The sequence below is a fragment of the Chrysemys picta genome, chromosome 11, assembly GCF_011386835.1.
Source record: "Chrysemys picta bellii isolate R12L10 chromosome 11, ASM1138683v2, whole genome shotgun sequence".
In the NCBI taxonomy this organism is placed as follows: Eukaryota; Metazoa; Chordata; order Testudines; family Emydidae; genus Chrysemys; species Chrysemys picta.
The window spans coordinates 73,638,534-73,651,682 of record NC_088801.1 but is presented as its reverse complement, the minus strand read 5'-3'; the positions used below and the strand labels follow the sequence as shown (position 1 = coordinate 73,651,682).

Sequence of the window (13,149 nt, the reverse complement as noted above, 5' to 3'; positions counted from 1 at the left end):
ATTCCCAATTAATTAATACAGTACAACCCCTATTTTTTTTTTATCACATAGGGTGTTTGAGTCCTTGTACTATTGTGTTGCTATGTGTAGGACACAGAGCTCAGTCAAAGGAATGAGACTGCTACAAGGTCCAGCATGACACAGAAGTTACCTTTGCATAGTCAACATTTGCTGGACAATACCATCCAGTTATTTTCTATTCCAAGTAGGCAGGAAAACCGTGATAGCCCTGGCACGTTGGAGGATGAGGAGAAAAATATGTGACCATAACAAGGAGAAGGTGGTCTTCAACCCATCTGTGAAAAATGTCATGTTTGAGTGAACTGAAATGTTTATTTAAACAAATGTGGATCTGGTGTTGCTTTTTGTCTCAACTCTGCTGTGGAATCTCAAATGGGAGAGATTTACAGCTCTGATGACAGCATCGCCTCGTGTGAGATGTGTAGGTTTCGTCCGCATTCTCTCTCCTCCCACCCGGTTTTTCCCATTTGGATTTGATCCAAAAGAACAAAAGGGAAACAGGGCAAAGTGTTTCAACGAGGAGCCAAGGGCACTCGGTACCAGGGAGGATCAGACCTATGACCTGTGTGCTCTGTAGGTGTCTAAGTTATTGCTTCTCAGCTGTGGCAGTGCTGATTCTTTGTAGGGGAGGGTGGAAAATAATGGAGGGTCCTTATGACAGAGCAACAGTCTTGTGTCTATAGTAATAGTCCTAAAAACGGGGGCTCCCCCACTCCCATTAGGGCTGCAGTGTTTTCCTTTCAAATCCCCCTTTTAACCTCTCCTGCCTTGCAGTGTTACATTTTCTTTTCTTTCTAGGGATCTGTGAATGCCACCAGCTGAGAGCATTTTCAAGGGTGTGTGGAGGTGGGTTTTGGGTAGTAAGAAACATTGGAATAAAAGATATCTTTACATCTGCTCAGCTATTCTCACACCAGAATCTTCCATAAGAAATCAGAGGTTAGAGGATGTGTTATTAAGGAAGAGAGGGAAACTCAATCAGAAGCACTCAGCCAGGACTGTCACATAGTCAACAGTTGTGTTTCTTTAGGAAGGCAGGAGGTTTCACATTTAATCTGGTAAACTCAACCACTCAGTCTTCCCCAGTTTCTATTTTCTCTCTTTTAGCCTGTTCTTCCAGAGTTCTGTTGTACCTGAAGTTCTAAACCATGGAGAGACCAAAAACAAACCCTCCATTCCCAACATCTTCATATTTCAGACTTGGAGCCTGGATCTGATCATGCCTCCTGATAGTGCAGGTTTTGGTCAATCCAAAACTCTAGGACCCTGTGGGCGTGGGAGGGTCCTGGAGCTTGGGCTGCAGCTCGAGCCTAGAAGTCTACCCAGCAATAAAACAGCCCCGCAACCTTAGCCCTGAGAGCCTGAGTTGGCTGGCCCGGGCCAGCCATGAGATTTTTTGGTTTTTTTTCGCTGTGTAGACATACCCATAGGGATTCTCCAGATTTGGAGAAGGGATCTGCTCCATTTGCTGCTGGGGCAAACCGCACCCTCTCAAAGCGATGATGTGGAGGAATCTTGATGAACATCTCTTCTCCGACAGCCTCCTCCCAGGATTTGTAACATGTGAGGTGGGCTTGATTTAAAAACCAGGCCCCTTGGCAGCTGGGCTGCAGATTCACCCAGTCAGGGGTCTCATGACATCTTTAAGGAAGGGGATGTAGTACTTGCCTCATTGTCATGAGGCCTTTGTCTGCGTTCTGTAACTGAGTAAAGCAACTCATGGTAACACAGGACTCTCCATAGTGGATCAGACTCATGGTCCCTCTAGTTCAGTATCCAGTTTCCAACAGTGGCCACTTCCAGATGATTCAGAGGAAGGTGCAAGAAAGCCTGCAGGTTGGGAAGAGGGATAATCTGCCCTCCTCCCCCACATGGCACACTGACCTAACACCAGAAATGGTTAGGGATTGGTGTAAACTCTGAAGCATATAATTTTATATCCCTTTTAAAACTTTTTTTTTTAGTATTTATTACTACAATTCTGGATAGTTTTGATATCCATATAAATGTCCAATCTCTTTTTGAATCTTGCTAAGCTTTTGGCTTCATTAATATCATGCGACAATGAGTTCCACAGCTTAACTATGTGCTGTGTGAAAATGTCTATCAGTTTTGAATTTGATGGCTTTCAATTTAGTCTTTTGTTACAACACTGGGAGAAAAGAAATCCACCTTAGAATCATACATCTTAAGACTAGATTATCTAGTCTGACCTTTTTGCATATCACAAGGCACCACCACCACTCAGCACCCGCACACAAAACCCAACAACTGAAATTAGACCAATGTATGACAACTGACAGGAGACATGGATACTACATGTCGCCTTCTTTATACCAGTCATTATTTTGAATAATTTCATCATGTCTCTTCTTTTTTTGTCTTTCTAAGGTAAACAACCCCAATCTTTTCAATCTCCCTTCACACGAGAGCTTCTCCATGTCCTTAACCATTCTCCTGGCTCATCTCTGGGCCCCCTCTCTTTCTGTGATATCCTTTTTAAGATGGCATAATTGGTAATGAACAGAGTATTCCAGATAAGGATGAGCCATTGATTTATATAATGGCATTATATTTCCCATGCTATTCTCCACCCCTTTCTTTATGCATCTTAATATTTTACTGGATTTTTCCACCACAGTGGCGCATTGAACAGAAGTCGTCTTTGAGCTGTCCACAATGACTTCCAGGTCCCTTTCCTGAGTTGATAGTTAACTTATTGCCCAGTAAAGTGCATGAGTAATTCCAGTTTTTCCTTCCAACTTGCACTATTTTGCATTCATCAATATTGAATTTAATCTGCTACGGCGTTGCCCCATCCACCTAGTTCGATTAGGGCTTCATAGTCATCCATTGACTTGACTAATCAAATAATTTTGTGTCATCTGCAAGTTTTGCTGCCTCACTGCCTGCCCGCAATGCAGAGCATTAATGAAAACAATAAACAGACTGGTCCCAGTAAGGAACCTTGTGGTCCTATGCTTTTAACTTTTTGTTGTGATGAACACTCACCACTTACTACTTAGATAGTTTTTGAGCCATGCCTTTCACCCCAGGCGTACTTAGCTTCTTCAATAGCCTTTGTGAGGAATCTTGTCAAAGGACTTTCAACATAAATTACGTCAACCAGTTGTCCGTTTATGTGCTACTTTAACTGACCCTTCCAAAGAATTCTAATAAAATTAAAGCATCTCATATCATTCATAAGAGGAAAAAGTAGAATCTTGGATAGGTAGGGCTGGAAGGGCCCTCAAGAGGCAATCTACTCCAGCTCCTGAGGCGGAGAGAAGATTGAGTATATTTGGACCATGCCTGACAGGTGTTCTGAGTAGTTATCTCCCAACATCCTCTGTGGTGAAGACTAAGGCAAAGAACCAAAGCCAGGAGAGAGATGTTTTGTTGTCTTTATTAGGAAGAGACCTATACAGTATGGCAGTCCCTCTCCGCATTACTTTACATTTTTTTTTTAAAAACTCAGAATACTGTACAGCTGACACAAAAATCTCAAGGTGGAGCACGGGTTGAGGGGAAACATAATACAAACTGGCATATTTAATCAAAACAAGATCATATGAAACAACAAGCAAAGTGAAATGTCTGTCAATTGTTTTAATTACAGTACAAACAATATAAATAAAGCATCATTGCGTCATTGTAAAACAAACTTGCTGAATGAGGTAATATAAAAACAACAACAGAAGAGACTTTTTTTTTCTTTTAATAATTTCCACACTGCTTTGTCATCATTTATACATGACTATTTACAGAAACAGAAAAAAAAAACACACTATAAAGTCTGTCGTGTGCTAGGCATTTCCTGCCTCTACCCAAGAAACATTTCTTGGGCATCACCATTCACCGGTTCCCTCCCCCACTCCCCCAAACCCCACTTTAAGAAACATGCCAATGTGACAATGCAGGGAAACTAAAGGGTTTGACGGCTGAATGGGACAGAACGGTAAAACAGTTTAGAAATCTAAGGTTTGCATTCAGGCAGGTATAAAACACAAAAATTTAACCACCACAAACGGGTGATCAATGGGACTTCCAAAATAAAGGAATCTTAAAAGCCATGCTGGCTGGCTTGAATGCCAAATTCTGATCTCAGTGGCAAAACTCCCCTTGACTTCAATGAGTCCAGAATTTAGCCCTTTGTGATTTACAGCCTGATCCTGCAGCCCTTATTCAGGCTCTGATTCAGCGAAGTACCTAAGGTCGTGCTTAAATCCCACTGGAGCCAATGGGAGGATTGCCATAGTAAAGGCTGCAGGATTGGGCTCACAGCAAACATGAAACCTAGGAGAGACGAAGTGAGAAACTACAAAGAGCTATCGAATCTTTTCTACACAGCACAACTCCCTAACAAGTGTTTAAAAAGACAATCAGTCCACATATTCCCTCTCCCTTTGTGCAGGCTGTACAAACTGTGTAACAATTAAAAACTATCTTGACGTTTTCTTTAGCCTAACAAAAATAAAGTTGATTGGACCAATTTGTGTCCCTCATTCTGTGGCTCAGGAAGCCTTGTATTTCCACAGAGGAGAGGGCTGTGCTTTAGAGGACACTTTAGCCAGACTATCTGTGGATTGGCAAAATGACCCCAGTGTGGAGCTGCAGCGTGCATCTTGAATCCAATTCAAGCCTGGAATACATCAGTCATTTTAAAGAATTATCCTGTCCTAGAAGATGTTCAGGTACAAGAAGGGGGGAAAAGTTTAAAAAAATATTACACCCCCACAGCTGTGTTTTCCAACATACCTCCCTTCACTGCAGAGAACTGGCATCTTTACCTTATCAGGTTTGAGCTCTCTAACTTATTTCCCTACCACGATTATAAACTGCAATGGTGTGAATCATGATCTAATATTTATGGACTGCCCACTATTATGCAGTGCCTTAACATACCCTAGAGTCGATGCTTACAATCTCTTCAGAAACTAATATACTGCCACAATTTAGCTAACAAACATGTGAAGGGAAGGGCAGGGAGAGATCTAAGGGAACTATCAACCTGGACAGTGCTCTTTTAAACATCTTCCTCCGAGTGGATTCCTGAACTATCCTATATATATATATATACACACACACATTATATAAGTGGCAGTAAGACGTCAAATGGCATTTATTTAAAACAGCTGCAGAAGGTCAGACTGTCATTCTCAGAGTTCAATTCAGCCAGTCAGCTGAAGTTCTCAGCACTTTCCCCATAATTATATATATCAAAATGGGCTTCTGACTGGCGAGTCCCTCTCAACTTCTGCATCCCTTTCCCACCCTAACATTTTACTCATCTTTCATAGAATATAAACACACCACTATGGCTGCCTAGAACACAGTGGTTAACCATGCAGGCTGACTATGCCATTTTTAATCACGGTAGAGTTGGCATATCCCGCGACATGTGGTGAGTTTGGGTTTTTTTGATAAAGACTCTGTGTGCGCCTTTAGTTTGAAGGAGTTTTCTGAATGAGCTGAATCCACGCTCACAACCAGTTGCCTGCCCCACCATCATCTGAACTAAGAACCCCATACATTCAGTGGGCACCCAAAAGTACTACTGTGTGTCTCTTTCTGCATAATTATATCTACATAGACAGCATCTACTGTTGACCGGACATCCACAGTTCCGTGCATCTATCTGTGCATGCCTCATTTATGCTTGCAAACACCTGCTTCATGCATGCACATATTCATGCACATAAATTAGGCATGTGAAAATGTGCAGTTATGTACACCTAACTGAAAACCTGGCACTCACTATAGATTTGCATATATGTAAATATATGTACACACACTATATATAAAATTATATCGCATGTGTTATATATAGCATATATATATATATATTAACATATGCATACACAGACTGCAAAATATTTGTAGATCATACATTTAGTAGTATCCATCCATTACCTTTATCTTGCAACTTTGCCAGTTTCTCTTGCACTCTGCCCAGTAATAATCCAACTCTACTGGGTCTCATTCTAAGATTCCAAAACACTGAGCTGCTCGCCAAACCACCACCATTACATTTGTATACCCTGGCCCCCCCATAATGAACCTGCCACACATTTCCTGCCACACATTTCCCCCCACCCTAACTGTGGAATTAGCTTTGAGAATTACACTGGCCTTATCTACAGGCTGGGCAATATTAAGTCCTCCACCAGTGGCAGGTTTAAGGTCCCATATCTTGTGGTCCATCAGGACTAGGAAAAGATTAAATACTACTGGAGGGGAGCAAGGACAGACCCAATTTTCTAATCAGCTAGAGTATCTGTTTATAGCTGTGACAAGACACAAGATTTCAGACTAAAGCGACAATATTATGACTTGTAAAAAGTTTTAGATAATTTTTAAGAGGTTTCTAAAACGTATTCGTTTTTCCCATCCTCCACCTTAACTTAGATAACTTGGCTTTAAAGGTGGAAGGACACAAGAAAAATTGTACCATTGGTATTCGCAGAAACCGGAAATCATTGATCAGTTTTTCTGTAAAATATGCGGCACACAATGTACCTGATGGTGTAACCACTGCTGGTCAATGATACAGTCATTCCAAACTCATGCCAATAAAAGCTTTATAAACACCCGGCACCCCTTTCTCCCTCACATTTTAATCTAACATACACACTATATTGAAAATGACTACCTCTGGAGCACTGGCAAAACCTCAGCTGTTAGAACTATGAGCAGTAGGCGTTCAATACAAACACCCACAGGTTGGTGGCCAAGAGAGGAGAGAGAAGACTAAAGTTTTGAGAGTCACTGAATCTCACCTTTGTCGTGTGGATGTGCCAGAAATGTTAGATGTAAATAAGAAAGCTAAACATGTTCAATATAAACATCTTTAAATGTTTTATCTGCCCATTAAACAAGTCTCTAAAATGCTCAGAGGACAAGTATAGGGAACAAATTCACCCATATATTGCTGTCACCTGAAATAAAACAACAAAAGCCATGATTTCCAAAAAAGCGACTAGTGATTTTGTGGGGGCCAGTCTTAGGGCCTTATTTTCAGTAAGTGTTGAGCACCCAGCCCTCTGAAATTCTCAATTTAGGCAACCCAAATTACTAATTGCTGATGAAAACCTTTATCTCCTCTGCTTAAAATATGTGACTTGGACTCAGTCAAATAAAGATTAGTTTCCATCAGATGGGAGCACCAAAGATTTAAAAAAAACCTGGTTCATGATAACCAAATAGAACATGGTCATATAACAAATCTACATGCCTATGGCTTTTTATAATTTGCCCTGTAATCTATATCTTTTCCAGCTAGGAGATTCCTTCAAACTCAAACTACTTAACCATTCTTCTTCTTGTAGTTCAATATGCAAGAGGTAAAACCCTGATCTGAAAAACACAACTTCAAACTTGAGATTTATTTTATTTTTTCATCAAAAAGAATTGCGACCAGGAGTGCTTTTACAGTGGAGCAAACAGATAAAATGCCAAAGATTGCCTTTCTAAATGACAAATCTACAAAAATGGAATAAGAGATGTTAAAATAAATCAGGGGTCTGAGACTAATGAAGCAAAGGTCAGAGATCCCACACACTAATGACGATAATAGCCCACTGTGGGAAAATAAAGGTGCTTTAATATAAAACATGAAGGGAATGATCAGCGTTTTCCCAAGCAAGGGCTAAACTGCTTAAAATTTGGTCCCCTACATTTGCATTCTCAAAGTAGAGTAGTGATAGCTTGAATGAACACATGTTCCCTCTTGGGGTGCAAACACGGCTCCCCAAGACAGTAGTGAAGGAATCCACTTATTTAGAAATCTTTTGTGAAATCTGTGCTTGTCTTAGCTACTGCTACTTTATTAGACCCACATATTATTTCATCTTTCCTGATCACTGTACAAATATAAAAGATGAAAATAGCAACAAATTGGACCCTCAGTGCCAGCCCCATGAGTAATGGTACATTGTAGTGCTAGATACAATTTTTAGGGGAGTGTATTTAACATTATATATTCACAATCTTTCTCTGACTTCTTTCCTATTTTACCCAACTTCCCCTTCCTATGAGCAAATCTCATATCAAGTGAAGGGGAAGCTCTTTGCTCCCTACAAAGTATAATTGAAGGAGGTGGGGGAAAGAGACAGCAAAATAAACAGTATTAATCTTTACACACCAGTTATACACTGTACCTAGGTAGCAATGCCTAAAAATCTTCTCCCTTTTCCAATTAATAGTTAAACAGCTTTCTAAATGGCACGTGAACCAGAATGCACCAACACTTTCAAGATACATTTATTCTTCTACCCCATTTAGTAATAAAATTGAAATCGATTAAACAGAGAGGAGCCCTGACCAAACCCCCGATCTGGAAAATCCTAAACTTTCCTGAAGTTTGGATCTGGCCCCTCTGTCTACAAGATGAAACGCAGCCTTCCAAACTCTGGGAACATCAAGACCCAGGTGTTGCACATCAGGCTCATCTCTATGGTTCAACAGCAATTGGATTAAAATAAATAGAATGGAAATGCCAATGCTAATAGCAAAGATGGCTTTGATTTTAGTGTCTTATTACTTGTGGATAAACTGCAGAGGAGATAGGAAAGAAGATAATGGGAGCAGGAAAAGGGCTGAATGGGTGACATTATGGATCTCCGTTATTTGAGAAAACAGAAATAGATTTAGCTCCCCAGCATGTTTCTATTGGGATTTCTTATTGCCTGGCCTTCAATTGTTTTTTAAGTTGCTCCTAACACATTCAAAGGACATAAACATTCTGGTAAGTGGGTTCCAGAATCGCAAGAAGAGGGGCTAAAAGCAAAAGTGAGGAACTGAAGTGGACGGATTAAAAGAGACGAATCAACGTAAAAAAATTACTGTGACATCTAGAAGTCTTACTGTATTCCTTTGTGTTTCAATGGCTTGGCAGGGTCAGGATCACCCTCTGCAAAATGCTACCACATCACCTATAAGCGCTTAGTGTCAAACATGTCAGCTTCTAATGCCGATCAAAGTCAGACTAGCTCTGCTGGATATCTGGGAGATATTTGTTAAGCATCAACTCTGGGCACCTTGTACCCTAGTGTGTGAAGGAGATAGACCCCATTTTATCTTATAAAGGAAAACATGAGACTTTTCTTAGTTTTAAACTTAGGAGACAGACTGGAACACCAAGCGAGAAGATTTTTGTTGTTTCTTTAAGTACAGTGCATATTATACTATACAAGACAGAGCGCTAGCAACAAGCAGGGGATGTTATTCACACTGGCCTGATCTTGTCACATTGCCTCTCACGGTGTGAGTCCTAAAGACCAAAGGCCCAAGCAGTGCCTTACCCCTTTCCAGCCATTTCTGACCAAGCTTCCTTGAATAAGTACCTGAGGACTCAAACTTCCTGGGAGACAAGTGTACCTGAATCTGCTCATATAAGTAACTTGTGCCTCATTAACCCCTTTGCTACTCCTCCCATCTCAATGGGAGGTGAGGGGGGAATTGGTTACAGGCATGAATATTAGATAGTACAAAAACGTAGGTTTGTCAGGGCCTAAGCCACATCTATCAAAACAATGACAAGCCTTCCACATCTAGTGCGCATTACATTGTCTCCAGGGACAATGTCTGGGTGGCATTTTCTTTGAAAGACTGGGAAGGTCACCAAGTGGATGGGCTGTATATTTTCCCTGCAGACATCCCTTGACTTTTGGGATATGCCACTACAAAGAGGTAAGCTATCTCTCATTCTACAAAAGCACTGGTCTACACTGCTATTATCATCCCTTACTAATATGTCAGACAATGATGTGCTAATTTAAACACAACTGTGTTACTGCTTTATCTAAAGTAGTGTGTTAATATTCTGTTTGTCTGGATAAACCATCCTTCCTATGATACAGTAGAGTTTCCTTTTCTAAAGATTCCTTTGCTACAATTTCTGAATGTCTTCCTTTACCACAGAAGGATATGATGGACTTCTACAGTGTCAGAAACTTGTTACAATTTAGCCTGGTTCCCCTTATTTCTCAGTGCCCTGGTATGTTTCATGCTAGGAAGACTGGTTTAAAGAGATCATTGAAAGGTGAATGGAAAAGCATTTTAAACTTGGAAGAATACCAGCTTTGAAAAAGCATGTGTTATAGGCTTAAAAATGGCAACTTGTTTTAAAACGAAGTATTTTAAACAGCGGGGGGCTGGTTTGCACTTCTGGAAATCAGACTCTCAATTCCTACTTCACCGGCCTGCCAAGAGACTGGAGATCAGGGTACTGTGTCCCCTGCTACCGATGGTAAGATCACCAACACCCAGCAGCAGAATGCTGAGTGTGCAGTTTCATGTTCAGTTGTAGATGTTAGTGAAGTCATCCAAGGTTGGAGGAAGATACCTGTCAATATCTAAGTCCAGACGGCAGTGTGTGAGTAAAGATGGCGCCGTTATGCAAACTACTTCCAAAAAAAAAAAAAAACAGCCAAAAATAGCGTTATCATTTTGAATGCACATGTGCACGCATGATGCTGCTGGCTTAGGCTGGTAAAACGAACATTAAAAGCTTTTTCCATTCCCCTTTAAATGCCCCTATTGCAACAAAGCATAAAAACAGAATTCTAAAGGACCAGGAAAGCCCATCGATGTCCACCTGCTTGAGCCCTTGGGGCTTCTCTCACCTGATCATTGGGGGACTCTGGCTTTCGGGCCAAACCTGCCTCTTTTGGACACCCACGGGATATTACATTTCCCCCCCCCAATTTTGTCCACATACATTTTATTATTTTCTCTTCCCATTCTTACCTGAACAGACATACAGAGCCCCAAGAAGTACAGAAACTCGTGAAATACATGAAGATCAGGTAGATTAGCAAATCAGTGTGCTGTGGTGCACCTGACCAACTTCATACACTTGTTCCTCTGCCACATGATTCAGATCAGATTTCAACTTCCCCTGAAATACACCCTTCTCCCACCTTCATATTACCATATGCCACTTAAAAATCACTTCTCTTTTTGCCAGAAACCTTGCCATCTACTTCTCTGTGCCACAATTTCAGTTTTTAGAAGACTTCAGAAACCAGCATCAGTCTAGTGCTACCAAAATATTGAATCAAGTATTAAAACTGGTAGATGGATGAACTGTCCAAACTCCTTCCACATTATCATTGTTGCTCCACAAAGCAGCCAAGTTCAGAGTCAAAGAAGCCAGGCCAAGCCCACCTCAGAGAACGACATTAAGTTTAGCTATTAGACAAATCTGATCTCCCCTCCCGCCCCAAGGCTGTGTGTCTGTGAAAGCATCATAGCTTCTAATGTAAAATATGTTTACGCTACTGAGAGACATCCTCCTTTTCTTCCTAACAGATACTGTACACCTTTTTTTTGTAAGCCAAATATGCCATCATCTCATTCTGATATGTTCTTCAAAGGTTTGCATCAAACAAATGGAAATACAGTTCACTGCTGGGAATATTTTCAATGTGCAATTATTTGTAAACCTCAGATCCTAACTACTTGCACATTATTTAGTTCACATCCATTATAGTTTATAAATTAACAGAGGTGTCATTTGTCTGTACAAAAATCAATGCATATTTATGAACTTGTTTATTCAAATAGATTTACATACATATAATCTAAAGACACAATACAAAATCTGTATAATTTAGGCAATGCATCACAAGAGTGACCAAAAAACTCAACACACTTACTTGGCAAAATGACATAACGTATTTCTTGTGACTGAAAAAAAATAGTAGCCTTTAATGCATTTATTTATTTTACTAAATGTACTTGAAATGTTTTTCCTTAGCAGTATTCATTATTTCTTTTTGTGTTTCATAGTTATCCTTATTTATTTTTTCCATTTTGTTTTTACACCAAGGAGACTGCAGTCAAATAACACTCAGCAACCGATTTCCTCTCTTTGGACTGAAAAATTAAACAGATACTAAATTATGACAGTGAATTTAGAAAGGAGGGCTCCAAGGGCTTGAAAGAACATGTCTGAGATAATATGATGCTTCTAAGAATATTGCAATCACATCCAAGCAATCACCGAAGCGTGCCATGTAACTACCTCCTCAGCTAATATGCTTTTTTCTCCGTGATGACTAATCATGTTCTATTAAACAGCAGTAATGCTGGAAGAACTCAACTATACAAGTGTAATGAAGCCAGTATTCTCCCTGGACAGATTAGCTACAACTGATTTGACACATACCATCATAGGAGCTTCAAACCTGACAAACTCTGTGCTTGCTTCTGATTTATGCCGTCAAGCTCTTCGGAGAAGAGAATGAAATCCAAGTGTTCCGTTTGGTAGAGGTGAAATGTACTGATGTGCTTAACTGTCAGTTAAGGAAAGTTACCATTTCTTCTTTCATCTCCTCTTCCTCCTCCTTTCTTCTCCCTCCACCCCTTCTTTCAACACTTGTAGAGCCTCTGCCTGAAGACAACTAGTAAAATGGTCCCATGTCATGTGCTATAATTAGAGACCTCACTACCACTCTCTCTCACAAACCCTCCCTTTTTCAGTTTTCCTTATTAGAGACCTTTTATTAAAATAAAGGGTTTCTGCAGCCCCCTTTTCTCCTCTGGTCCCTTCACACTGTCCAGATGTGATTTTTCTGGAGAGGACAGAGATTGAGGGGAAAAGGGAGATGGGGAGGTATAAGACTCACAGGTCAGAGCTGGGAAGAAAATGGAGCAATATGAGGCCTGTGGATGTTACTCAGGTCAGTGAAGAAATGAATAAGTTCCTCAGATGATGGTGGGCATTCTTCCACTGCTGTTGTTCCTGTTATTGTTCTTCCTGGACAAATTGGGAGTAGCCATCAGGACAAAGCGCTCATCAGGGCAGCCATACTGCAGGAGAACATCAATGCATTCCTGGCCTGTGGCTTGCCTGGCATAGGCTAACGCTGTGTTCCCATGGGCATCACGGGCCATAACATCCACGCCATACTGTGGAAAAAACAGACGCCATTTGAGACCCTGCTTCTAACAAAGCATTAAAATGGAGTGAAAGAAAACAGCACAGCTAGACCTGAGTTTAAGGGGAGGGATGCGACGGACAGAGAGAAATACTCAAGATAGACGCTCCTTATTTTAAGGGGTTGTAAATCTGAACATGACAAACACGCTTCATGCACATACAGCTTTCTACTGAAAGATCCT

The 13,149-nt window shown here is 40.7% G+C and overlaps 1 protein-coding gene across 35 annotated transcripts in view; it reads right to left on the bottom strand.

Moving 5' to 3' along the window:
- Nucleotides 1–3,411: 3,411 nt before the first annotated feature.
- AGAP1 (ArfGAP with GTPase domain, ankyrin repeat and PH domain 1) overlaps nucleotides 3,412–13,149 on the bottom strand; it is a 653,489-nt gene continuing 643,751 nt past the window's right edge. For 30 of the 35 annotated variants that reach the window (XR_010591412.1, XR_010591414.1, XM_008172585.4 and 27 more), the window contains one exon: nucleotides 3,412–12,936. Coding sequence is in view for 28 of the 35 variants with exons in the window: in XM_008172585.4 (XP_008170807.1) it covers nucleotides 12,733–12,936 (204 nt within the window). In the remaining 7 variants the exon portion in view is untranslated. The remainder of the gene's footprint in view (nucleotides 12,937–13,149) is intronic. The other 5 variants (XR_006175449.2, XR_010591411.1, XR_010591410.1 and 2 more) reach the window with 1 other exon arrangement.